Consider the following 26,851-nt stretch of genomic DNA (forward strand, 5'->3'; position numbering starts at 1 on the left):
AAATCTTTTTACTTGCTATTGGAGGTTTTGGCTGAGGTTTGTTCTCTTCTTTTCCCTTCCAAAATAGAAGGTGTCTCCAAATATTTTTTTAATCAACAAGTTTGCAACTATTCAGCTGTTACTAATCCAAGTTCAGAGCTCTCGGTTTAGCTTTTGTTTAGGTTTCATGTAAGGTAACTCTAACAGCTTAAAGCATAAATTGTGTTTTCTCAGTCAATTTTAGTAGGTATAGACTGATGCTCCTGCCAGAATCTGTTTCCCTGGTTGCCTGACACCTCCCTTTCTAGTGCGAGTGTTTGTAGGCTCGTGTGGCTGTATAACAGACCGCTGGTTGGAGTATGTGCTTTGGAATTACCAAGGAAGTCAGTGTAGTTTTAAGATGAAATTAAATACAACTTTGATATGCAAATGAATTAATATTTCATAATTCTACACTTTAAGATACATTTCTGTTATTTTTTTTCTTTTTAAACTCTGCTGAACAACAACAGAAATAATCAAACATGCCTCTTTTTGCATATGGAATTTAAGACCCTGACTTTGTAGCTCTCAGGGTCACTAGAGTGGGCTGCTTTGGCCTTGCTGGCATGGGGCGTTGGCAGCCATAGCGATGCTGGTCCTTCAAGGAGTCATGGTTTACACCAGTATGTTACTGTAGCTGGCTCTTCTGGACGGGGCACTGTCAGAAAGCCTGAAAAGACAGTTTAAATCCCAACAGCATGTAAATTCAGAGTCAAATCTGTGCTTTGTAGTTCCTTCCAATAAATTGGAGTGGTGTGGACCAAACCTTAAATAGGATTTAGTTCTGTTCTTCTTTTTTCTCAACTTTGTTCTTCATTTCGTAATAACAACATTGAAGTGCTGATCAATTACTGGTCTTTGTTTTACATAAAAAACAATATAATTGAGAAGGTTCTTTTTAGGGGCCTGTATTTGTCAAACAGACAACTTTACTGATTTGTAAAAAGAAAAGTGTTTGTGTGAATTCACCAAAAGGGCTGAATTATACTAAAGAAAAGCTTCAGTTACAAACATGTTTCAGCTGAATTGTTCTAAATTGCTGCAAGCCAACTCTAAGTTGATTTGATTGCATATATTTAATGTAAACCATTTTAAAAAAGCAGAGTGTTCAGATGGTGGTAGTCTGCTATCCTTAGCACAGTCTGTGAAGCATCTGCACTGGCTTTTTCTTAGTAACATCGTTAAACAAAGTAGAATTCAGCTGTTTTAATCAGTACTGTAATCTTGCTAGCTTCCCTGCTAATAAACTGGCAAATTAATGATACTAATTGATATTTCTTGATATAATCGATCTATTGATATAATGATAGCTACAGGCTCTCATTGAGAAAGGCTTTGAGACTACAGAAACTGTAAAAATTCTGTGTTTCTGTGGTTAATTTTATCCTTTGATCATTTCTGTGGCTTCTGGAAGGGTTTGGGGATTTTTTTGTTTTCATTTATGTAATTTGTAGAACATTGTAGAACCTCATCTCTGTATGTGGCATAAGAGATTATTATATGATGTGATCACCTGGAATATTTGACAGTTGGGCCACTGGCTGTGTATATCCTATATAAATTAGTTATTAAAGCCTCAGGAAGATCTTCTAAGGTTGTTCAGATTGTCTTTTTAGAAGAGCTGTCTTACAGATGTTGATGACCTTTTCCAGTTTAACATATTGAAACATGAATCCCTCTTTGATTCAGTAATTATAAAGAAGGCAAGACAATGTGGTTTTGAAAAGATTTGCTTTAAATCTTATTTTCAACAAATTGAGTACTTTACATGTACTTAATTTGCTTCATGTTGCAAAAAAGTTTGTTTATAATGAAGTCAAATTGGGTTTTTTTCTGCCTTCTAGGCAAACTAGCAGTTAAATGCTCAACAGCTGAGGTATTTTGGAAGGAATGCTATTCAGTAATAATAATAATTTAAAAAATACTGATTTGTTGTAAGGCCAAAATAGTATGAAGATCATCTCAGTCAGAGAACCATTCCTGTGCCATGCTACAGTTACATAAACCAACTTGTTCTTTACGATTTCTAGCACAGCAAACTTGTTCCGTGTCTTTACTTGATTTACGAGTTTGGAAGTGGGGAGTGTGTGGGAAAAGGTAGAGCACTGTGAAAACAAAATACGGGACTCAATCTCATAGTGTCTGTGTTTATAACTCTCTGGAAAAATTACATGCTGTCAGTGTGTATTAAAAAGTGAGTGTGGAATTGTAACAGGAAGTCAGCTGGAAAATGTCAAAGTATTGGGTTTCAGCATACATAAGGAAAGAAGGAGACTAATATGTTTATGGTATTTGTTAGCAGTGACTACGCGAGGAAATTGTGGGGAAGGGCAGCAGGATGATCCACTCTTCCTGCAGGGTGTTTCTTTGGCCACACGGGCTTGACCGCTGATGTGGTTCGGACCAGACCTCCTGTTTGAGGAGGGTAGTGAAACCTTCGTGTATGGAGTTGTCAAATCCTTTATGATAATAGTAAAAAAAAAAAAGGGCATTTCTGTCTTTCGGCAGTGTACGCACACACGTGAAACTAAGATGGAGTTTTTCAGAGAACATTTAAAGCCTCTGAAATAGGGGTCCTGTTTAAATGCAGTTCCTTTCAAATTCCTCTCCTGAACCCTCTTCCTCCTCAGGTGCCTGTTAGAGATTAGACAGCCAACAGTAAAGCAGGTGACTAGGTAAAGAGCTCCCTTATCTACTATCTCTGTTCCTTCCAACCTTCATCAGTTAATTTAAAAGTTCTAATTTAAGGAGAAAAAACAATATTTCCAGAATGTATTCCAAAAGTATCTTTTGATATTTTTGAAGAATTTCCAGGAGATCATAGGCAGTGATCCTAGCTTGTGTGCTCCATTAAATGTATTTACTTCCCAACCAATGCAGTATTCAGTTGGTGTGGATAATGATAATGTGTGTTATTCTGCATGCAAAGAATTGCAGCTTCGGTTGGGTTGGAAGGGACCTCTGGAGATCATCTTGTCCAACCCCCCTGCTCCAGGAGGGTCAGTTAGAGCGAGTTGTCCAGGACTCTGTCCCATCAGGCTTTTAACATCTCCACGGGTGGAGACCTCACCCCTCCCTGGGCAACTTGTTGCAGAGTTTGACCACTGCATCTGACTGGTGGACTTTGAACTTAAGGCCAGGTTGGACAGGGCTTTGGGCAACGTGGGCTAGTGGAAGGTGTCCCTGCCCATGGCAGTGGGGTGGGACTGGATGGGCTTTAAGGTCCCTTCCAACCCAACTCAGTCTGTGATTCTGCTGAATGTCTGTTTTTCCAGGTCCTTGCTGTCCAGGCTGGACAATATGGTGCGTGTTCACTTTTCATTACTACTGTCAATGCTGCTGTGGTTCTTATAAATATTCTTGAGATGTAGCACTGGAAACAGATGTCCTGTAGCATGGGTAATGCTCATAATTATTGAAGTATTTAACATTAAATGGGTGTTTTAGCATCAAGTCCTCCATTTCATGCCCAGTAGGTTCAATGTATTTACGTAGTGCTGTATCAGGATTTTGTATGTTCTCTCAACTGTTGTCTCTCTAACCCAAAAGTCTTTCCAAGCTTTGGTCATCTTGTGTTTCATTTTTCTGATCATCTCTTTCTCTGGTTTGGGATAAACGTGGTTGTGATTTTTCTCATTCATTTAAAAAGTTGCCCACAAGTTGCTTTCCCAAGCCACTTATGCTGTTGCCTTCCCGTGGCTGCCTCTTCTCTGCGGTATTAAACAAAAACTACCAGGTTTTACTGTCGAAGATCTTCAGGGCTGATCTCTGCATTATGTTCAATTTGGTTTATGGTGCAGACACTTACTATATTTCTCAAATATTTCTGGTGAGTTCCCCTGCTGCAGCACCTCCTGATTTTGGAGGAACTTCTTGTACATAAACACAGAGTTAACCTGTTGTTCTTTCATCCTTTCCTCCTCGTCTCCATGGTTGAATCAGTCATAACTGAGCAGCTCAGTGTGACAATAAGATGATGTTAGCTGTAGTGTTGGGCCTTTTCCGGTCTTTCTGTCTATGTTCTTAGCTTGTATTAAGTGTTTGTTTGCATAGTATCACAAATGTGATTTTTTTAGGCTATTTCAGCCAAAACATTTTGGACACCTCAGAAATAGGAATTGAATTTTCTTTCACAGAGTATGCCAAAAATAGTGTCCATATTTGGACCTCTTTCTCTTGGAATTGTTGCCGTTAATTAAGCAGGTTGAGCCATTTGCTTATGTGATGAATTCATATATGTACTTTGTATGTACACACCCATCTGACAAAACAATGATCACGGAACACAGCTACAGTTTTCTGAACGTGATTAGAGCAGCTGCTGCATTGACCTCACTGGAAATTTGCAGTTGCTGTATTAACAGGAAGCATTGAAATCTCTTGGATATGTTCATAGGTATTTCCTGTGTCAGCATATTTTTAGAAAAGTCTTCACTGGACCCAGAAAAAAGTGCCATTGTACCTTCCTAGTGCAAGCTTTAAAGCTTTCAGGTTGTTGATTGAAAGGTACTTTAATAGAAAGGTGTCTAATTAGTTTGTGCTCAGTGTGCAGAAGTGAATGCTTGTGGGACCCAGGAATCTGTAACTTGGGTTCAAAAGAACAATTGCTCGAACACTGGAACATTTGTTATTTTTATAATTATCTACATGTGTGTATATACTTAAGCATGCACGCAGAACAAAGTGTGGCACTCCTTAATGTTGTGTCGTCTTTACTCTTGAGCCTGCTACCCAGGTTTGTGGTGCCTGGTATGCAGGAATAAAATAAGGAATAATATATTCTTGAAAATTCCAGGCAACAAGGGGAGTAAGACAAGAAAGCTGTTGATGATAGTACGTTAGGAGCTTTTGGAGAAGACTGGAGGAGAAATGGGAGAACGGAAGTGCATCTGTTAGGCCTCATGTCCTGTGACATTTACTGCTCCATGAAGAGAGCAGCATCTTTCATGTGTGTAGTGCTGTGCAGTGGCCTCTTCCCCCTGCCCTGGTCCAGCGTGCCGTACACAGGGACCCTCCTGATCTAAGGTCTTGTGCTTAACACTCTCTAGGAAATGCATAATGTCAGCCCCTCCTTGGTGCTTTGCTTTTTGCTTTTGGGGTTTTTTTTTTTATGTTCTCCTGCTATGTGTCATAATGCATGTGGTTTGCACCAGGCCTCAGGGGTCTCTGGTGTGGAATTTGGTGACTGAGCACGTGGCTTGAGGCTGTGGAAGATGTGGCTGTGGCTGGAGTTTGTGGCAGTGTATATGGAGAGCTGGGGCAAACTTCTCCTGGGGGATTGGGCTGTAGGGTGCAGTGGGAGACACGTCATCGTAGGATTGAGGGTAGAAATACTGGGCTGTTTACTCAGGGCTTTGCTGTGTCAGGTTAGGATACAGCTGGGGCTCCTCATGAACATTTTTTTGGCCAACAAACTACCTGTCTAGTAGGTTGTCTATGCCTTTAGGTGGGCTTAACAAATGAAGGCACCAAGATTTTTTCAGGCCTACTCAGAAAATGAACCTCGTGAGGTACGTGCCAGCCAAGAAATGTAACTTAAAAGGAGAAAGCAGTTTCCCTGCTTCTGTGTGTGTAAAATCCAGGGAGGTTGTGCAGGGTGACCGTGATTCAGCTGTGCATGCTTTTTGCAGCGGTAGTTCTGTGTTTGTGTCTTGGGATAGTTTTTAATGAAATTGTTCTTTTGATAAGTCAAATGACAGACGTTTCTGACTTAATTGTTTTTTTATTTCTGCTGGTTCATTGTTGTCTTTCTAAGTGGACAGATGCTTTAGCTGAATTCTTAGTGCAATGTTTTGATAGTCCTGTATTTTTTTTTTTTAAATCACAATTTTCTACAAAAGATGTTAAAAATTTCAATTTATTTATTTTTAGGTAAAGAAGAATGGATTATCAGAAGCAATCAGCCAGGAAGAAAGAAAAAGACAGGAGGTACTCTTTAAAGTAACACATTCTTTTTCATTGACTGTTCAGGGATGCGCTGCGTGCCTGATCTAATACTCTCTATTTGTTGATAAGGAGACAAGTTCATCACATTGCTTCCTGTCCTAGAGTGAAGTGTCTTCTCTCCCCAGGGAGACTAAATAAACTAAACCTGGCTATGGCTGGCATGTGTATGTCCCTGCCACGGGTCCCCTGCCCACGTCCCGCGGGCCATGCTGGAGGAGTGGTCCCTAGGTATGCTTGCTCCAGCAGCTGCAGCCTGGCTGATGCGCTGCTGCCTGCTGTCCTGGGGAAGGTTAAAGTTAACCTTGTGTTCACAGAGGGAAGGAGGTGGCATATACATTTTTAAAGGTAGTGAGGCACAAAGAACAGCTTTTTACAATGCCCCTTAGGTGTAACTAATCCTGTAAGCAACTGTGAACTATTGTGAACGTGCGAGCACAGCGTAACCTTTCTCCCTTCACGCTGTGATGGAGTAGGTGCATCCATGCTGTCAGCAGTACAGACAGCAGCAGCAGCAATTACTGATACAGTTCTTTCTCTCTCTGGCTCTTTCCCCTTTGCTCCTTTCGTCCTCTTTATCTCCTTTGCTCTTGATCTTTGCTCCTTTTGTCCACTTTATCTGCTTTACCCTCATTCCTTACTTACAGGGGCTATACCAAAATGAATGAGAGGTGTTGAAAAGAATAGCCTGACCTAGCCAACTGTATACCTGCAGTTCTTGAGGTATGTCCTTCAATAGGAAAAAACCCCAAGTTTTTAAATAGAAATACTATAGCATTACCTGCCATGGTAATTTGTTCAGTACCTTCATTTCACTTCAGGACATACCTCGGTGAATGGAGCTGAGTGAGACCCAACTGGGGTTTTCTGTGAAGTTCACAGATGTGTGCAGCGAGCCTCAAATACTAATTTAGCTGCCTGAACTACAGCTGGTCTGTTCATACATGCAATACAGAAACATCTTGTATCGCATACAAGAGATTTAGACAATAGTTTGGGGTTTTTTTGTAATGCTACATTTCTTTGGCTATCTTCTGTTGTTTTTTGGGGAAGAGGCTGTGCAGCAGTGCAGGCCATGTGTTCTGCTCTTCTGTCTCCTCCTGCTGGGAAGCTCAGAGACACAAGGCATTTATTTCAGTCATCCTTTAGCCTATGTTTCCTGAAGTCGTATTTACATCCCTTCAAAGAGAACGAGTTTTTTAGATGCCTTTTAAATGTAAAGTCTTTAATGCTACCAGAAATATTTTCAAGCCTGAGGTGGTTTTTATTTGAATATTAGAGGCCCATTCTTTCAGAGGGAGCCTAAATAAATAATATTAGGATGTAGTTATACTACCAAGTCACGCCTTTGCTGTATTTCTTTTAAATTGCCTTTTATTGATTATTTTTATCTATTCTTTAAATTGCTTTTTAGAGCCTATTAGATTACTTTTGCCATCATAATATATTGTCACTGCAGAAAAATATATTTGCTTACTTTCTACCTTGATTAAATGTCAATGTCATTCATTCACGGACATCCCATCTTCCAGAACACATTAGCGAGATGGTCTCTGCATCTTTTGTCAAAGATGTGTCATAGACAGACTGATCTGAACTAAAATAATTTTTGATAGATCTTTTCTTGCAAGCTGGAAGCTCTAGCTGTGTATGTGTGTACAAGCTGCAGTATGCATCTGGCCTCTGAGGAGTGTTCACTGTCGATCAGGGTTCAAACATCTGCCTAGCTCGATACCATGCAAATGAACCACAATACGGTTCCAGCTGTCATTCAGAAATGCTGTTAGTGAGTACCTGGGAAATGCCACCCCAGGCTCTGAATGTGATGTAGTTACTGTATGTCAAAGTCAAGATTGTTTCTTAACCCTTTTTTAATGCTCCAAAATGTGTTTGGGTCATGGTAAGACAATCTTTTCTCCCTTCCTCACATATTAGAAGCAGAGTATCTTTCTTTGCCCCATTTATTTCTGACTGTGCTAATGACTTTGTTACCAAACTGAAAGAAGTCCATGAGAGTCCTCAGTAAAAGCATAAACAAAACCCCTCCAAAACAATAATAATAAGAGAGCTTGTGTATTTTCCTGTGTTGAAGAATGTCAATTAGCCGTGGAGCCATACAGCAATCGTTAGGTAAATCCTTCCTTTGTGAGCACAGCTAGGAGGAGTACAGTGAGACTGAGGAGTGGAAATGTGACTGCTGGGCAAAGGCCAAAATGCCCTTTTAAGGCACCTTTCTGTACTGTGTTAGCCAGGCAGTCGGTAGATTTGCTGCCAGAGTTTGGCTGACGTATGTATATGTTCTCTGGATTCCTGAGGTTGAAGGAGTTGGCAGGCAATTTAACATTATTTTAAGTATCACCTTTGAGTATCTTCTTGCACAGCAGTATTGACGCTTGCGAATAAGATGTCATATGCTGTAGCTGTTACGTACCTGCTGCTTGCTCTCTCACCAGGTCCCGTCAGGTTTGGAGGTAGGTAATAAGATGGAGGCCACTGATGAGTACTTTAGACTTCCTTTCCTTGTATGTGTAATGGCCCCGTAGGTTTTCCGTGGGGTGCAGTCGTCTTTGCACTGCATAAACCTTTAAGGCTTCAGCTAAAGCAGATATTTTTTTGTTTTGGTTTGTTCTAAGAAATCCAAAACTTGTTATTTCATTATTAAAATCTCAGTTCTTTGAAGAAGACTTTTTAGAAGGGTAAGAATAATTTTGAAAGCAGTCTGGGAACACTGAGACTCAGGATACCCAAGAGAAATGGTATTTGATCAAAAGCTCACCTTAGCAACACCAGCAGAATTCACTAGACCTGAACTCTTTAAGAAATCTTACAAACAAACGTTCCCAGCAGAATGTTCCCAGTATCGTTTGTCTCAGTTGGCAGTATTGAGGAAGGCTGCCTTCGGCCTGCCCGGAGTCTCCCTTGCCTTTCTTGCTGGTGAGGGAAGAGCAGGGTTTCTCTAGAGCACGTCCATGGGGCCATCCAAGGGAGCTCCTCCTGCAGAGAGCCAGCTGCCAGACTCTCTGTGTCTGTAGAGCCATCTCGAAATACACAGCTCTGCACTCCTGCATTTCAAGTAGATATTCCCCCTTTGGTTTGAGAATGCTTAGAGAAGTTAGTTGCAGGTAACTAATGAAATTATACATGCAAGTATTAACATCGGTTATGTTGAGAACAAAGTTACATTTCTTCTGCTGATGGTGTTATTCTGTGTTAGTAATACCTGGAAGGTAGCACTGATGACAAATGTGACTTGGTGGAGCTCGTGACAAAAGGGTTCACGAAAATGATTTATTTTTTTTTCCATTTATATACAAACAAGAACTCTATTAGATTATCAGCAAATAAAGCCTAGAGAGGTAAAAGATGTCAAAAGCTCAATAGGTCTCTACATGAGAGATGATAATTTCCAATGGAACAAGTATGTGGATTTCAAAGTCCAAGAGTCCATTAAAAGTTTGCTTTGCATGTCAGCCGGCTGATGGAAGTTACGGTGGCCACTCTTTGAGGGGTAGGGTGATAAAACAGCCAGGTTGTCTGGAGGGGGTGAGGGAACGTGCTGGAAGTCTGTCTGTATGTCTGGTCACGGATGGCGGCAGGGGACAGTGGCTGTCACCTGCTCCTGCCTGCCCTGCCGCCAGCCTCCTGCCCCCACTGCAGAGAGCTCAGCTCCTCGCGTGCCTGCCCCCTGCTTGAGGTCATCAAAGGGGCTGGGGGTCACTGCGGATAGGTGACTAAAACCTGAATTTTGCTTTTCTGCATGTGCTTGGGTAAGCAGAGCTCTCTTACCCAAGAACTCTTTCAAGTAAATAACTTTGCAGCTTCTGTTTAAAAAAGCAAAAGTAAATGCTGGCTGGTCAACAGTGGTATGACTGATAGGAAGCTTCCAACTGGACCACAGAAACAGATGTGTATTTTTTTCTTTAAATTAAAAAAAAAAAAAACCCAAAACCCACCTCTCAGGAGTATGGATGGGAGTGATCACAGTTGGTGGTTTTTATCTTCAAACTCTGTCTGCAGTTGCATTGAGGAGTCTGGATATGGACTTTTTGAAGTTTTTTTTCTAGTATTAAATCACTTATTTCTAAGTAAATGATGCAACTATCATGGAAATGAATATTTATGTTACAATCTCTAGTTTACATCCAATAACTTTTCTTTGCACCCCTCCTCCATGTTTTCCTTTTTTTTAAAAAAACCCCAAAACATCTAGTCAGTAGTAAGTCTTTTCTTTCCCCCCTCCACTTTGCAGGCAATATTTGAAGTGATATCTTCTGAGCATTCTTACTTGCTGAGCTTGGAGATTCTGATCCGGATGTTTAAAAATTCCAGGGAACTGAGCCTCACAATGACCAAAACAGAGAGTCATCACCTTTTCTCCAATATCACGGATGTTTATGAAGCAAGCAAAAAGTAAGTGTAGCAATGCATTTCTACATTATTTTTTTTAAATACATTTTTAAAATTATAAATTGAAATTCAAAATTTAGTAATTATAGATCTAAATTACTTATACTTTTTAAATTATACCTGAGGGGTGATTACTGGTAGTCAAAATATCTTTCAGTCAAGTAATGAAATGTAGTATGCAAAACAGTGTCTTTAGTGTTACACAAAATGAAGAAACAGTTGCAAGGTAGCAAATTCAGCAAAAATTTAGGCCAGACAATTTAAGAATGAGAAGTCAAATGTTGCACGTGTTAATATGCAGAGTCTTACTTTTTATAAGCTGTAAAGAAATTAGAATAGAATTGGATTCTTAGTTCTTTGAGAGCACCAAAATATATGTGCTCTGCAGTGCTAAAGAATCATTCCATATAATACAAACAGATAAGGTTTTATTTTGCTAACCATAGATTGATTCTGTTTCTGTAATATGAGTGAGCCCCTGTTGGATTGGATTATATGTTCCTTATATACCTCATAGGCAGCAGCTCCTTGAGTAGTAGAGCTTTGGTTTGTACTATCTATGATGTGTAGTAGCATTTGCAGACTCAGGCTGTGCCTTACCTACGCTCTTGTTCTCTGAGGCATCTTGCTCTCATTTGGAAAAAAAATACCTTTTCTTGTGAGAATACTCTTTCTTTTTGAAGTTGAACAGTTTACTTTTCTGGCTGTACTGATTAAGTAAAGAGAGCTTATAGGTAAGCTGAACTGGAGATGTGTGGTTGTTATTTAATAGGTGTTTGAACATAAAAGTAAGTTTCTTATTGGAATCTCAAGTAACCAGTTTGGAGTGGTAACCATTGTTCCAAAACTGCATGCTCGTTTGAAGGTGGAAAATACAAGTAACCATGGACATGTACAGACTCACCTTGCCACTGTGTTTGAGCTTACATGTAATGGGATAAGCTTGGTATTAGTTTCTCTGAAAATAGGTAGGGAAGGAAAGAACATAGTGTATTTTAGTAGAAATAAGCATCCTTCAAATCTAAACAGTTCCTGAGCTAAATGTTGATATTCAAGCATTCATACTTAGCTTAATTTGATAGCCTGTAAAGACTTAGTCTGCCCTTATTAAACTGTTAAAAATTGAGCTGGACTTTCATACTTGTCCTTAAGAACTGACTCTTGTTTTCCTTAATTAGTTGAATCACTGTTTACTTTCTGCTGAGTACTGGCTGTGCAGCATACTGTGTGACTGGTATCTCTTATGTAAACAGCAGAGGCGTGTCACTGTTCCTGGACAGTGCTGTGCATGCCATAGCACCTCGCACCAAAGGCCTCTTTGGTTAAAGAGATCTGCTGCACGCTATCAGCTGCTTTTTTTTGGCAAGTTTCTTCAGTACAAAATCAATAACAAGAAAAATGGACACACTACAAGTAGTGCCTAATGGAAAGGAGATGTTAGCAGATCTTACACGATACAAATGCTGAGAAGTCTGTTTTATGATTGCTGATAATTACTGCCACCATTATTTAATTCAGGACACGTGTATGTATGTGCACTCACAGTGTACTTCAGGGTTACAGATACTTCAAACTCTATTTCAAAAAGTTGTTTAATGAAGCTTTGCCTTGTAATAATTTGTTCATTACCATAGTCTGGTTAATAGCAATATCAGCAGGTGAATTACTTGTGGTCTACATAGCTAAAAAATAAGAATGTCTATGCTTATTTTCTTATACCTTATTTCCAGATTGAAATAAAGCACAATGGCTAAAGGATGTGCATGGCCTAGTTAAGGTACTGATTGATCTTAACTGTAGCATTGTGCAACTTCAAATGTATCTTTCTACCTGTGGAACAGAAAAATATTATCCTCCTTTCAGAAATGGGGCTGATGGTTGGATAAGGGATCTGTCAGGCTAGGAATATTTCTAGAGTCAGTGCTTCTCACCTTTTCAGCTTTTTTTGGTTCCCTTTTCTTTTGTCCCCTTTGTTCCCTTCTTGTAGAAATTGTGATGTTCTGAATTCTTTACCTTTGCGGAACTTATCAAGTTTCATGTTCCCAGTCATGGTTATGTCCTTTCTTGGCTTCTATTTCTTCTGAAGCCCCACGAAGTCTGTGGAATTTTACATCTGTTGTGCAGCAGTTTGACTTTGTCTTGTGAAGCTTTTGTTTCGTGGAGCATACATGTGAGAGAGCCTAATGTATTGTGTCAAGTGCCAGCCTAATTCAGGAGCTGTATAATAAGTGTACCTTTGGACTCCTTTGGTATTCCTTCATTTCTCCATTCCCTTGTTCCCTTTTGTTTCTCTTATAGTTGAGGTCTTTTGCCAGAAGTTGGATATCATCTGAATACACAGCCACCCCAGGAGTGAGAGTTGTATGGCAGCAGTCTTGTCAGGGAGTGCAGCTTATCAAAGTCCTTATTTGCAAGGAACAGCACTTTTGAAAGGCTTCTCCCTACGTGAAATGTGAATTGCAAAAGAAAAGTAAAGTATCATGAGCCCAATTTTTGCTAGACAAATGTTGATGTCACAGAACCATCATGTATTGGAGGGTAATTGCCATCAATTTTAGATAGCTTAAGAGCAATCAAAGGTTTAATTAGCCTGCAGACTTTGCCTCTCCTTTGGATTGTTTCTGTAAGACGCAGCTGACCATACTAGTATAGCTCTGTGAAGAGGTTTTTTCCCTGTGTTTTTCCTTGTGTTGACTAAGCCTTCCATATCATTCAGTCCACTTCTGAATTTCTCAGTTAAAATATTTAGGGCAGAGATGGGGGTGGGGAGAGCAATATTTTTAGGGGAATTCTTACAACCCTTTTGATTAATGGTCTTAAAAGGAAGTGGGAGGGGGGAAAAAAAAAGAAAGAATGGAAAAATACCACACTAGCCTAAAATTATAATCTTATTCTTTCTTGTCTGGAAAGTCTAATGGTTTAAGAACTTGGTTTTTTATAACTTGGAGTAAAACAGAATTCGTAACTCCTTTTTAAACTTAAATGGAAACATATTTTGTTTCCTGAGTTATGCAATACTGTTAAACTGTAACAAAAGTTTGTGTTGGCTTTTTACAACCTCATTTGTATAAATAATGAAAGTGATATTAAAACAGAAGCCCCTTGGTATCTCCAAACTATCGCTTCCCATTTTCAAGGTCTTTCAAAGTAGCAAAATCCATCCTTTTGTTATAAAATTGTAATAAAATAGAGCATCTGTCCCATTATGCTGTATTTTAAGCAGCCTTTCCTTTACTTAAAAATATAAAATCTGAGCACAAGTGTAGTTATCAGTGGTTTTGGTTGCTCAGAAAAAGGTTTGGTGAGCTGAAGAACATGAACTGATAAAAATACTATCTTTAGTCAAAATTGCTTAAAGCTTATGTCTAGGAACTTTGACTTAGAACATGTTTAATGGAAACTCTCCAGAAACACCACGATAGGCTTTTAATGCATGACAAGGCCTTTTCTGGTGAAACAAAGCTGCCTTTGTGAGAAGCAGAATACAGACAGCAAAGACTGTCTCTGCTTTTGGGAGCTCATTGGAATGTCTCTAACAAAGAAGAGTTGATCTGAATAATTTGTGCAGCATACAATGTGTTTGTTTATGAAAACATCTTGTAAGGTGGCTTCAGAAAGCTTAAGTCTCTTGTTGTGTATTTGCCTGTATGTGTAATACAGGAATTCATAACTGGTAGAACACAAAATCACACGAACTGCAGCGTGAGTCAGTGAGAGGGGTTACCTCGAGATGTGAGCTGATGGGGATGCCAGAGGCCCACTTACACAGAAATAAAGGCCTGTGCAGTCTGAGAACAGAGCGCAATCAATCTCACTAGTCAGAAGAACTCTCTCCAGTCTCGGGATGTGGTGCGAACGAGGTCAGCTTCCCAAGAGCCTGTCTTGGGAAAGAGGAGCTACAGGGAAATTAGTGAGAAGTCTTGAAGAACAATTTGGTCTGACAGTTCAAATCACCAAATTTATAGGAGAAAGAAAAGCTTTAGCATTTTGTTTCTCACTCTGCCGTTAGGCCAGCAGAAGGCAGAAAGCTAATGGAACGTCAGAAGATGAGCATTAGCAGAAAAAGACACATATCAAAAAATACTTTGGCAGGTTCTGACCATTTTTAAACTCTGGCTTGATTTTGATAGAGAAGCTGGTGTGGGTTTGTGAGGTAGGTTAACATCATTGTCTGAGTATCTTAATTTAATTTTATATGTGTGAATATACGTTAGGAAATGGGTAAACTTTCTCATAGCACTTTTTTGTGAATTAGGTTAATGTTTCACCTCTTTCCAACATACTTCAAATGATGCAGCTTCATCTTTTTCCACAGGAATATACAGTCCTAGTGCTCATTTAAGAAGTGTGTGTATTGAATCAGTTAACTAGGCATTAAAAATATTACTTTTGGAGAATGCAGAGTTCTGTTGCTTGGTTTCTTAGGAAGATTGCAAAAAAACCCCCCTGTATATAATAAAAAAAACCTAAAAATAAAAATTTAAATACTGTGAGTAGACCCTGGCTGATGCAGGTGAACTATAATGAAAGAGAATTATTTGTAAGTTATAGCTCACCAATTTGATTTCCAGGTAAGGCAGTGATAGAAGTCATTAACATCCTTTTTCCTATTAGGTCTTAGTCTGTGTTCTGTATTTTATCGCTGTTCTTGCCGTTAACAGTTTTTGAAGAAAGCCAAGTAATGTCTTGAGGGCAGCCAGCTGCGTGTGGTTACCCTGTGGGGTAAGAGACACTGAACTGTGATCTGGGGGAGAATTTCTGTGCTCTTTCAAAGAAAGTTGTTCATCCTGGACATTTTGAAGCAGATAAGTGGCTTCCTTATCAGTAAGGCTGAGTGCCTAAGTTGGATATGGTGGGCAGAGTAACGGGAACAAGAGGGAGAAGAATCCTCGCAGTGGATGTGAAAGCAGGACATGGGGCACCCGTGGCTCTCTGCAGGGGCTGGTGCCTTGCCCTGACCCGCAGCGGGGGCTGGTGAGCGCTCAGTCCGTACGTGCCGCCGGGGTTTTCGAGGTGTTGCTAAATGTACTGTTTGTGGCTTGTGCCTTTCTCCCAGCATTGCTGCATCATCCGCTTTTACTGCCCATGGGGCCTTTTTTGATTGTCGGGAGATTCCAGGGATTCTGGAGGACGTATTGTAGAGCAGGGAGTCCAAAATACCATTTTCTTTAACTTTTGAGTGCCCATGGAACACATTTATGGATTTGTATCACTTGGGACAGTGCACGTATCCTTGCGTTTCCTCAGATTGCTTCCTTTATGGTTTGTTCCGACATCGGTGCTCATTGCTGAACTCTGGCTTTAATATCTAGCAATTATTTGTTTAGAGCGTTCTTCTGGCAGCTGAAATAACTCTCTAGGTTGACCTGGGCTGTTTCTTTGCAAATGACTACCAGCGTCGGTAAACAGGAACTTTAAAATAATAGGCAGTTGGTACTTGCATTCCTGACCCAGTGATTGTTCTTGTACAATTCAGCTTCCTTATTGGAGACAAGATTAGATACATGACTTCAGCACCTGGGAACAACAAATCTGAACAGAATCATGCTTCCCTCAGCTCATTTTCTTGGTTGAACAGAACTTAAGGGAAAGAACGCTTTTTTTAAAACGAGTTTGGAAAATTTTATACATATATATGCATTGTGTAATACTTAACGTAGTAAATACCTGTCAATTACCTATATAAAAAGTGCCCTCGAAGAAGATACCTAGTTTTCCAGAACATACAATAAGCCTTTAGCTTCTAATTATTCACTTCAACATATTGAAAAGAATACCCCAAACTTGCAGATTTCCATCCATCACCTTCATGGTGTATTTTCATGCTGTATAAATAGACTCAGCTGTTGCCAGTGGTTGCGAAGTGGAGGAGGAGGAAGGACACAGTAGGAAGATCCTCGGGCTGCAGTGGCTCTGCCAGGGAGGCTGGAGCATGATGGCCCAGTCTGTGTGTGAGCCAGCTCTCCCCCCGCCGCTGTGCTGCCCTCCTTGGTGACCCGGGCTCTGGTCCCCGAGCTGGCCTCTCCCCTGGCTCTGACGTGTCACCCGCAGGCACAGCTTGCACCGAAGCAGGGAGGCACTTTCTTGGCTGGTACATATGAAAAAGTTTCTTAGCCCAAGATATTTACTGTTGATAGTGAGCTTGGGGGTGGGGGGGTGTGCCAGTGGGGATGGGTTTAACTCCTAAAAGATTTTTCTGAGAACAGTCAGTGTTTTAATAGAACATTGGTGGAGTAGTGGAGTGTTTTTCAGTATGTTCCCTTCCATCCTGTGCAAAGTCCTCTTCACGCTGTCCGTTGCGTTCTCCATTCCAGGTGCCCCTCTGAGAATGCCAGCTCATTGTAAAGAAAACTGAATCTAGTCACAATTTGCTTGTCTCTGACTTGCACGATCATCTGTGAAATTAAATATAGCACAGTCTCTGCTCAGGCCTCCTTATCTTTGCCTTCAGGCCTGCTCAGAGGTGTTGTAAAAGATCACTTTTGGTGAGGCCATCTGAGAATCTTCAGTAACGCTGTGTACGGCGCAGCAAGTGGTGGTGGAGGGCATTTGCAGTTGTGTGTGGGTTACCAGGGAATTCAGCCTGAGCTTGAAGTCAGTTATTAAAACCAGATGGAACTAGAACCCAGAGTAAACTTGCCTTACTTTGTCACTCTAATGGCTTGTGTTGTATCTTCAAGAAACACCAACATAAGCATAAAACTTAAACTGTCTTTATGGTTCTTTTTTTCCAGTGCTGGATATATGAAAATTAAATATTAGTTGCATAAAACTTGTATTTCTCCAGAAAATCTTTTGTATCGCAGGGGTCATTTGTGCTGTCATTTAAATACTGACCATGTAACCATGTGTTTAGCATCTTGCCTCCACGGTGTTTTACCCAGCAGATCTTGAAATGCTTGTCAAGCTTTGCATAGACACCGTTTAATCCCTTTAAAATAGTATTAGGTGGTGTGATCTTTTAAGGAGACCTTTGGATCATGTTGATGTTTGTGTTTACTTATTTTGCTAATTAAAATAGACACTACGTAGTAAATCAAGGCAAGTGATTTGCTGATGTTTGCCAGATCCCTGGGGCTGCAGTCTCCTGCAGTGCTCAGAGCGGACCCTCCAGGGCATTGTTTCTGAAGGATTACATGATGTACAGCAAGTGTTTCGTTGGGGGGGGGTTTATTTGGCAGTGTAGATGTACCCTGTATGTGTCAGCTCTTTTTACCATGTGATCAAAACCTAAATGAGCACCGTTTGCCAAGGTCAAGAGTAGCAGAGGGAGGTCCTCTCGTTACAGACTGCAGTACTGACTGCAGGACAGAGGGAACCCATTCTTTTGATGAGTTTTACTCAAGAGTTTTCGAGAGTAAATCAGGGTGTTTTTCAAAACATTCTTTTTCTCCCCTACCTTCCCTGAAAGAACGAGTGCAGTATTCTCAAGCATTTGCATGCCAGGGGAGGAAGGAATTGAAGAACAGTTCTGCTCAACTCTCCTCTGTGGACAGGTTGATTTAAACTTCTGTGGTGGGGTTGAGTTCACCTGAAAAGACACACGATGCACCTTCAGCCGCTTGGCTGCTTTCTGTTACTCTCTGGTTTTCTCTTAAGGCCTTCACAATCTCTCCCATGTAATACCGTCTCTGGGTTGTCTTTTTACTTCCCTGCAAAACATGATTCTACTTCCTTGTCTCTCTGAAACTGGACTGACAGCAGATGTCAGGGAATAGAGAGTGGTAACATGTGCGTTTCTTGGGAAAAGGTTCAGTAAAAGAGCTGGCAGAGCACCCAGGGCTGTGAGATACCAGTTACAGTTGCTGTGGCACCTCAACCACATGGTTGTCGGTGAGTGTTTTTATTGATTTTTAGTTGTGGTGGCTGAAGCTTGATGATATTAACAGTGTTTGTCAGATGAAAGGTAATTCAGTTTCTGTTTTAGATTTACAAAAGTGGTATTTTTGAGTACTCATTAGAATCTTTGTTTTACTTTTCTCTGTAGAGAATTCTAGTAATTTTTTCTTGCCTGTCTATGCTTGTATTTAAAACTGCATCTGCACACTGTCCTCTCAGTATTCTTTGTGTGTTGTATTACTACCAAAATTATTTTGACAAATTAATTGTCCTTGTGTCCCTTTCTGGAAAATTTAAGACTCTGCAGCTCTGTACTGTCAATTTATCTTCCTGTGGAAGTGCAGCACAGATGGTATGTTACTCAGTGTCCCAGATTCTTGTAAGGAGACACTCACTGTCAGGTCCCCTTGGAACTTTTCCTCTTGTAATTAGATTACTTTTCAAAACTTTTCTGCTGGTCCTTGGTCTAGGACTTTGTGCTCAGTTTTGCCTTTACTTCTACAATTAAGTACTTTTGGAGATACTTTTTCTAGCTGAGGTCCTCAGCCTGGGAACTGATACTTGTCTACCTAATGGTCTTCTAATGACTGTTTTTAAAGTTAACAATATAGTTTCTTAAAAGAAAAAAAAACACCACCCAAACCCCAAATCTTCCCTCACCAGTGACTTAAAATGGTTTGTGTTATCCAGCAGCAGATAGTTTTGGCATCAAATAAAAATAACTCGTTTTGAGATGACATGTTGTTTGAAACAGGGATTGAAACGATATTCTAGACGAAAGGCCCTAAAGTTGTGAGTTTAACCAAGAGTCATAACAGCCCTCTCTGTTGTAGAGGGCTGTTGTAGGACCAGCAGAGTAGAGTGAGTTTGTTTATTTGTATCCTTTATCTTTGCAAACTGATGTAAAAGGTCGGGTTTTGGTGCTAGTGGTGCCTGGAGGTTTTCCCCTTCCCCATTGTTCCCTCAGTTCAGCCAGCTGCCAGCCAGATGAGATGTAGCTGAAAAATAACCCACTAAACAATCCTGGTCAGAGTTTTCTTTGTCTCACCTCTCTCACATCCCCGTCTGAGCAGTTCCCTGATCTCATCAAGTGTCAGCCCACAAGCAATTGCAGTGATGTACCTGTAAGAGCGTGGTAGGAGAAGGAAAGAATAAGTTGGGCAAGAGCTGTGGAAGCTGGCATCGCCAGAACTGTGGCACGAAGCTGCCAGCTGCCATAATATTTATTGGTACTGAAACCTATCTGTATATTATGTAAACATATTCTCTGTTTAAAAAGAAAAAAAAAAAAAACAAACTGCACAGCAACATTCGTAGCTGACTTCTTGGAGCCTCTGGCTCTTCTGTGGCATAACCTCTGCATAGAGAATTATTCATGTGAACATTTGTGTTTAAGGACAGTAGAACAAAAGTACTTAAAAATCTCTAAAGCCTTCCAGCTGTAACCCAAAAGCTATGTAAGCAGTAGGTGTTCATGTGGCCTTTCCTGCAGAGCATGACTGTCATGATCATCTGAAGCTCAGTGCCCACACAGTTCCCCTCAAGCAGTTGTGCTTTGTTGTTGGGTCTTGCAGGGTTTGTTCTAGTAGCAGCTTACGAATCTTTTGCCAATTTTCAAATTTGCTGTTGCTGTAGGAAGCACAAAAGAGGAAAACTGTATTTATCTGCGTATTTCTTTACTACCAAAGTGGATGAATGTGCAATGGTTGATCAAACTTGCATCTATGCTTTCCTTGTGCAGAGACTGATAAGGAATGAAGAAGCAGCCTTTCTTAGTAGACACTGAGTGATAAGTTTTCAAGCAGTCAGTCTGGTTTCAGAGAACTGCCACTGCCCTTTTTGCTTAAAAAGAATGTACATTTTTGAAAAGGCACCAAGTTGTTAGTAAGCCTAGAAATACCTGTGTTTAGCAAGGCTGTCACAGTGGGAGGATATATGTATGTTGCCTTGCCTCCTCTCATGTATCACTGGTCAGTGTGCTTTGTTTAAATGAGATTTTAAACCTCAAATTCACGAGATGAAAGCTTTCATTGCAGATAGACGAGTTGCTCCACATTACTCCAGCCTGCAGGGGCTGGTCTGTGCACCATTCATAGCTGGGAAAGCTTGCCTGCCCACGGGGGGTGTCTGCCATCCCGCGTGCCCCGGTGTGACTCCTGCTGTGTATGGGGCTGTATCAACATGAAGATCGTGTGTGCAGACGCTTATTTGTACATTTTATAGGAAAAGCAGCTTTATGAGCAGCAGCTTCCTCCCCTTTAAGCATTGTGATGGTTTGCTGCCCCGGATAACTTCTACAGATGTGTAGGAGAGAGGCTGAAGTGCCTGCACTGGCGCAGAGGGAGTTCCAGCAGCACCTGAGGCTGGGCTGAGCCATCTCTGGCAGCGCTGCCTCCTGCCCCTTGGCCTCTCCCGTGCTCTGCTCTGAGCAGCCCCTGCGCAGGGCTGTAAAACGCTGTCGTGGTGATCAAGACGCTTGCACTCTGAACTTGCATTCCCTCGGTTGTGGAGGTCAGGTGGCTGCCAACTTGGCGCGGGCGCCTGTGGGAGGAAGATGAACCTGGGAGTGTTTGCGGTCTCCCTCTGGCGCAGGGCTGCCCTCGGCGGTACCCGCTGGGCTCTGAGAGGGAGGGGGCAGGAGCCTGATGGGGGAATTCCTCATTTGAAATAAAGTCTGGAATTTGTCATTTCCTCTGGAGAGTTTCCTGGACACTCTATAAATCACTGTTATTTCCAGACTCTGGTGGAGAGTTCCCTGGCTGATACACTTCACTCAAGACTAAGCAATACTGGATTTATGTTTTTGTATGCTTCATACTTTTATGTTAAAAAACTTCCTTCCTGGATATTAAGATGGATTAGTTCTCTTGCAAATAGTAACACCACCAGTATTTGCTAGTGCCGACCCTCGGATACCGGGAAGCTCGGGATGGCGGGTGACAGCCTGGGTTTGTAGAGCCTGAGACGAGTTACGCGTCCAGTTGTTCTCGGAGGTCTTTGCTTGCCCTGTTCGTTACTTTGGCTGTTCTAGCAAGTGTGTTATATGGGAGTGGCCTCATCCCTGTTGCTAGAAGGCTTCACAAAATGATTTGTAAATTCATTGTGACATGCAAGAGATCACTTTGTCCTGTGACAAATGAGAATGTAGGTGACTTTTCAGACTCGGGGAGACAGGCAGAAGCATCCTGCTGCGTCTCAGCGCTATAAAAAGCATTACTGTGTTCAGCATGGGAAAGGTTTTTAAAATGGACACTGCTGTTGTGATATCTTCATAATCTATCAAAAAGATTTACATTTCTAGTGCCACAGTGTGTTCTTTGTGGGTTCATTTGTCAGTGGGTATTAATTGGTTGAATCAAGATCTGTTTTTCTGAAATGCATACCATTGAGCTAGATGCTGTGAGCACTTACCCGCTACCTCAAGAATCTGGCTGTAACAGAATATATTGGCAAGGTTGCCATGGCCTTTTATTGTTCTGGATTTCTGCCAGAATACTATAAATAGTTGAAAAGGCAAGTGGCTTGCCATTAGTACAGTTACTTATGGGTAGGCCTGCTGAAAGTTGTTCCAATTTGTTGCAGAGTGAAGGAATAGGCTGTCAGGGTCTTTTTTTTTTTTTTTTTTTTTTTTCCTCTTGTTTGGCTTTGTAGTTGCTCAGTGGATATTGCTTAATAGAAGGTATTTTTATGGGCTATTAGCTTTGAAGGGTTTGATGTTACAAATATATCTGTATGTATTGTTTTCCATTATTTAGATTGTGGTAACTCCCATAACAAACATTAATTTCAGACATCTGTGGATGCAATCCTTCACTTTAATCACTCTCTTCTTAGCCATTCTTTTGCTGTGGGCTCTGATTTGTGATTCAGCATAAACATTCTATGGAAATAAGACTGTAATTTTTCCCATTTTTACTATTTAAAATCTCCACTCCACACGCCCCCACCCCACCCACCCCCCCAAAAAAAATTGTGGTGCAGATGTTAAGCTTCTGTTCCTGATGAGAATATTCAGATCTGGATAGGCGACTCAGAAATTTTTATTACTTTTATCTGAAGTTATCTGAAATTGGTACTAGTTTTTCCTGTTCCCTTATCTCTAAGAGGAGGAAGCTAAATTGTTCTTGCTTCCACTCCAGTGGCTTTTTTCTGTTACTGGTAGTGTGTCAGCAGCAACATCGCTATGAAGCTAAATCTGCATTATAATCTTCTTCATGCCGGACATGTAGGTTGTTATAACTTTGAAAACATCATTAAGCAAGGATAATAATAATGAACTTCAAACAAGTGCTCTGCAAGCCAGCCTGCAGTTCACTTCCACATCCAGAATGGCTTTGGTGGCAACGGACTGGTATTTTCAGTGGCTGTGGCATCTGACAGAGGAACAACAGCGCTGTCTGGAACGGTTAGTGATGGGGAATTATGTGGACCTGTGAGGAGATAAAAAATTAGTGCTGAAAGCAGTAGGAAAAAGGCCAGATAAATGGTTGAGAACCTTGATTCTATGACTGGTATGTAACCCATGCAGAAAACCATAATGGTTGATACCATGTGTCCCTCCCACCAGCCTGGTAGTGCTATTCTGTGTGTTCTGTCATTCTGCAAACAGAATAAAACGATTGCATAGTATTAGATGAGAATTTTTTTTCCTCTTCGCTCTCTTGGGTGCTGATCACCTGGTTCTGGTGACAGCTGCTGTTCCACATCTGTTTCGGATAGATCTTCACCAGTCAGTTATTTCCCAGTCGCACTTGCCAGAAGGGCTTTGCCATCGCTTGTCTTCTGTAGTGACCCTTGATGTAGATAATCTACTTGGATTTTTGTGGTACCTCTGACCTTTCTATATATTCCTTTTATGTGCTGTGGTTTGATTCTACATGCTTTTTGCTCCAGGTTAATAACTGATTCTGTAAGATAATAGTTTTCCTAACTCTAATTTGGCCTGCCTAGTTAAAACCTCTTTTACCTGGCCTAATTAGATTTTTTTATTCCAGTGCAATCTAATCTTGGAATATCCAGGTAGGAAAATACAGTATTCATAAGAATGTGAGTCCTGCTCAGTTCATATCTTTACCTAGGGGTGAAGGGAGAGTAAATGGTGAGAAGAAACGTTGACCAAAATGATTGATACTAGGGCATTTACTTTGTGTATTTCTTTGTGGCATCTGTTTCAGCAGAACTCTGTGATGTTGCTGGGAGTTTGGCCATGGTGAGCCACAGCGTAGGCCTTACAAAGCTGAATTGTATGGAGTAGTGCGGAACGTTGTGCACGTACCACTGCACACTTGTGTTTATACAGCTGAAGTAACCAGAGCTTTTGAGGAGGTTGTGGGGATCAGTCATTGATGAAAGCGGTGGCAATGGGTAGGAAAAACTGGCTTAAGAGAGTTGCCTGAGCAGTATCAGGACATTGCTGCTGGTGGTGATTACCAGCTTGTTAATAAGCTGCCTAAGGACCTGGGAACACCCTTAGCAGGAGCCACCAACATTAGGGAGGAAACTTTCATCATAAGGACAGGGCAGACTCCAGTGTTGGTGAGATCTCTCCTATTTGTAGATCTTGGGCTAGGAAAAGAAAAAAACGGAAATTAATTCAACCTGCATTTCTAAATTTGGCATGTAGCCTTTTTGGGAGGGGGAGTTTCAGAGTATTACAAATTGAACTTTTCTTTTAAACAAATAAGGGCAAGATGAGAGAAACCAAATGCTGTCTTATGATGCTGTTTGACTTTCACTTAATTGGCTTTAACCAGAAACGTTCGGGTTAACAGAAACAAATGCTTTAAATAAACCCTTCTGGTATTAAGCAAAAAAAGTCACACAGCACGACTAATTCGTAGTTGGTTAAATTGAATTGAATCACTCAATCACTCAGTACTAATCTTTGACAGAATATGTCCTAAAATTTTAAGTAAAAGGTTTTTATGATGCGTCTGATTCACTGATTGTATGTAGTAATTAGATTGGATGCAAAAAAAGACAACCTTTGATTGAAACTCCAATGCATGACTTCCAGAGGTGATATTTCTTACAGTATGTGTTGTGGGGGATGGGACCTGGGTATGCTGCTTCTCTCTGTCCCTCTCTTCTGTTTGTGTGTGTGTGTTTTTTTTTTTTTTCTTTTTTAAATCTTCTACCATCCAAGATTTTTACTGTTCCTTACAATGACTGTGAGTGATGATGTCATTAGTGGAGCCCCAGATAAATTCTGAAAGTGGGAGTTCTAACCCAGCATAGTCAAACACCTTGCCAGCATGCCATAATGTATGGCAGGAAGAAATGTGGCATTTCCTAATTTCCTGAGCAAAGAAAATTGGCAGCGCACCGAGTTCTCCCAACTATTAAATGTGTCTGAGTAGAGCAGAAACAAATTCCAGTCGTCTGCAGTTCATGGTGGTCAGCGGTTGAAATCTGGCAGTTGTGGTTCATGAGAAATTGTAGACTTGGAGATGCTTTTTTTCCCTCTTCCCCCCCCCCCCCCCCCCCCCCCCCCCCCCCCCTTCCTTCTTGGACCCCAGTGAAATTTCACACAACTGTTAACTTTAGTATTTGTCCATGTATTGTTTGAGATCTCATAGCAACTTAGTATACTTTGCCAGTGAGTGCTGTTCTGGATACTAAAAACTCAAATATGTAGCATAATAGAAGTCAGTGACAACTTGAACTGGTTTGTGCTTTGAAAGAAGCTGGCTGGAGGATAGAAGGATGCTGGAGGACTCTACTTGCCAAAAGCAGCAAGGCTGTTAAAAAGTACTGCTGCACCGTTTACGAGGGGCAGTGAGGAGAAAACTCTGCGCTGCAGTAGACAGCATTGTATCTAGTTGTAGGCAGTGTCCTGTTTTTCATTAGATGATTATACTGATAAACATCAGTCAGTTCAACCTGCGGTTAATGTGTCAGAACTTCAAAAAACAAAAACAAAAAATGCAAAATGAAAAAACCCCACCCTTGATTCTTCTGACTGTGTGATTGAGGATCAGGCAAGCACTCAATTCGGACAGCTTCTTTGAAGCACACCTGAAAAAGTGTCTTAATTTTAGTTAACCCATGTTGTTAAACACTTGTATGATAAGCTTCTGTTCATCCTGTTCTGCTCTTCCTACGTGTTTGAGGTTTTTGTGTAAAACAAAACTGTGGAGGACTGTTGGTGGTGACTTAAATGAAATGCTGCAAGGTGACGGATTTTGAAGAGCCAGAGTTAATAATAAGAAAATGTAATAAAGGGCCAAAATAAAATAAAACATGTTTCAAAATGTTTTAGCTTGATGTGTGATCATGTGTTCCAAGTATTTCCTTCATTTTCCTGTGGTATATGAGAATTTTTTTATTGACTGGTTTACTCTAGGGAGTTCAGGATTCCTCTAGTGAATCATCTTGTGTAAAGGCTACAGGCAAGATGAGTATGTGAGAGATTCTCCGCAGCTTCCAGGTTTTTAAGGATTGCACTGCTGTCAGTGTAGGTCATTCCAGTGACCTGCAATAGCTGAGCTGTGTGATACCCCAAACAGTAAGATGTTTCTAATGAGCTTCACAGAAATAAAGGCTTTTGGTTTCTGGTAAGATTAGAAATGCAAAAAGGAGTGGAAAGCTTCCAGAGGCCAAAGGCACTTGCACATCGAACAGAGGAGGAACAGGAGGGAAGTTCTGAGAACAAGCATGTTTAGGGGAAAAAGTCAACTCAGGATTTTGGCTTCTGTTCCCATTTTCACTGTTTCCAATCTGTGTTTGGTTTCAACAGCAGATTGAAGTATATGGTGTGTGAGCACCTTGTCCAGCTCAGGCTGCTATATATTATTTTGTTCTTAGTTTAGCAGTCTCACAACTTTCTCTCACTGACCATTTCTGGTATTGTCCCTCCTTTATTACAGGAGGAAATGTGTTAATGTGTGCTTAAAGTTGTTTGTTTCTTTTCCAAGCCTGTTTCTAGAAGTTCTGGTCTAACCAGATCAGTAACGCTGTTTCGGTTTGGGCAGCTAGAGAAGGGGAAGTAAGTGCTGGCAGGGTGCTGTGAGCACTGCCAGGTGACACTGCCACCCTCTGACTGGCGTCGCTGACGGGCTCCCGTGTGGTTCTGCCAAAGGAGGGATGATCTCACCCTTTCACAAGCCTTTCAAGTTGTTATTAGCTTACAGAAGTCATGGGTTGTGTCAGGTAAAGCGTAAAACGTTGCGAGAGAAAGTCGGCTATTTTTCTGTAAAAATAAGTAATTTGTTCTCTTTTTTCCACAGGTTCTTTAAAGAACTTGAAGCAAGACATCAGAACAACATCTTTATCGATGATATTAGTGATATAGTTGAAAAGCACACCTCTTCAACGTTTGATCCCTATGTGAAATACTGCACCAATGAAGTCTATCAGCAGCGAACACTGCAGAAATTACTGTAAGAACCGATTTTAAAATGCGATTGCAAAATCACCCCCTTTGTAGTAGGCGTGAGTAGCAGGCTGTGGTATTCGGGGCAAAGCCTGCAGCTTCCCACCCAGCGTGTCCTGACACCTGAGCCTGCCTCACTGCTGAGTGCCTCCGAGGTCACTGGGGTGAGGCTGTCACGTGTGGCGTTCCCCTCCACTGGGGAGGGCGGGTTAACCCCTCGCAGATGTACTTCCCTCGTGCCTTACACACAAGTCTGTTCACACTCAC

General features: G+C 41.1%; 1 protein-coding gene across 4 annotated transcripts in view; it reads left to right on the plus strand.

The window, feature by feature from the left end:
* The window catches only part of ARHGEF26 (Rho guanine nucleotide exchange factor 26), an 81,595-nt gene that overhangs the window by 33,549 nt on the left and 21,195 nt on the right, over positions 1 to 26,851 (plus strand). For all 4 annotated transcript variants that reach the window (XM_074878369.1, XM_074878367.1, XM_074878370.1 and 1 more), the window contains 3 exons: positions 5,893 to 5,949; positions 10,214 to 10,374; positions 26,439 to 26,591. In XM_074878369.1, the coding sequence (XP_074734470.1) occupies positions 5,893 to 5,949; positions 10,214 to 10,374; positions 26,439 to 26,591 (371 nt within the window). The remainder of the gene's footprint in view (positions 1 to 5,892; positions 5,950 to 10,213; positions 10,375 to 26,438; positions 26,592 to 26,851) is intronic.

This window comes from Strix uralensis, chromosome 9 (assembly GCF_047716275.1).
Source record: "Strix uralensis isolate ZFMK-TIS-50842 chromosome 9, bStrUra1, whole genome shotgun sequence".
NCBI lineage: Eukaryota > Metazoa > Chordata > Aves > Strigiformes > Strigidae > Strix > Strix uralensis.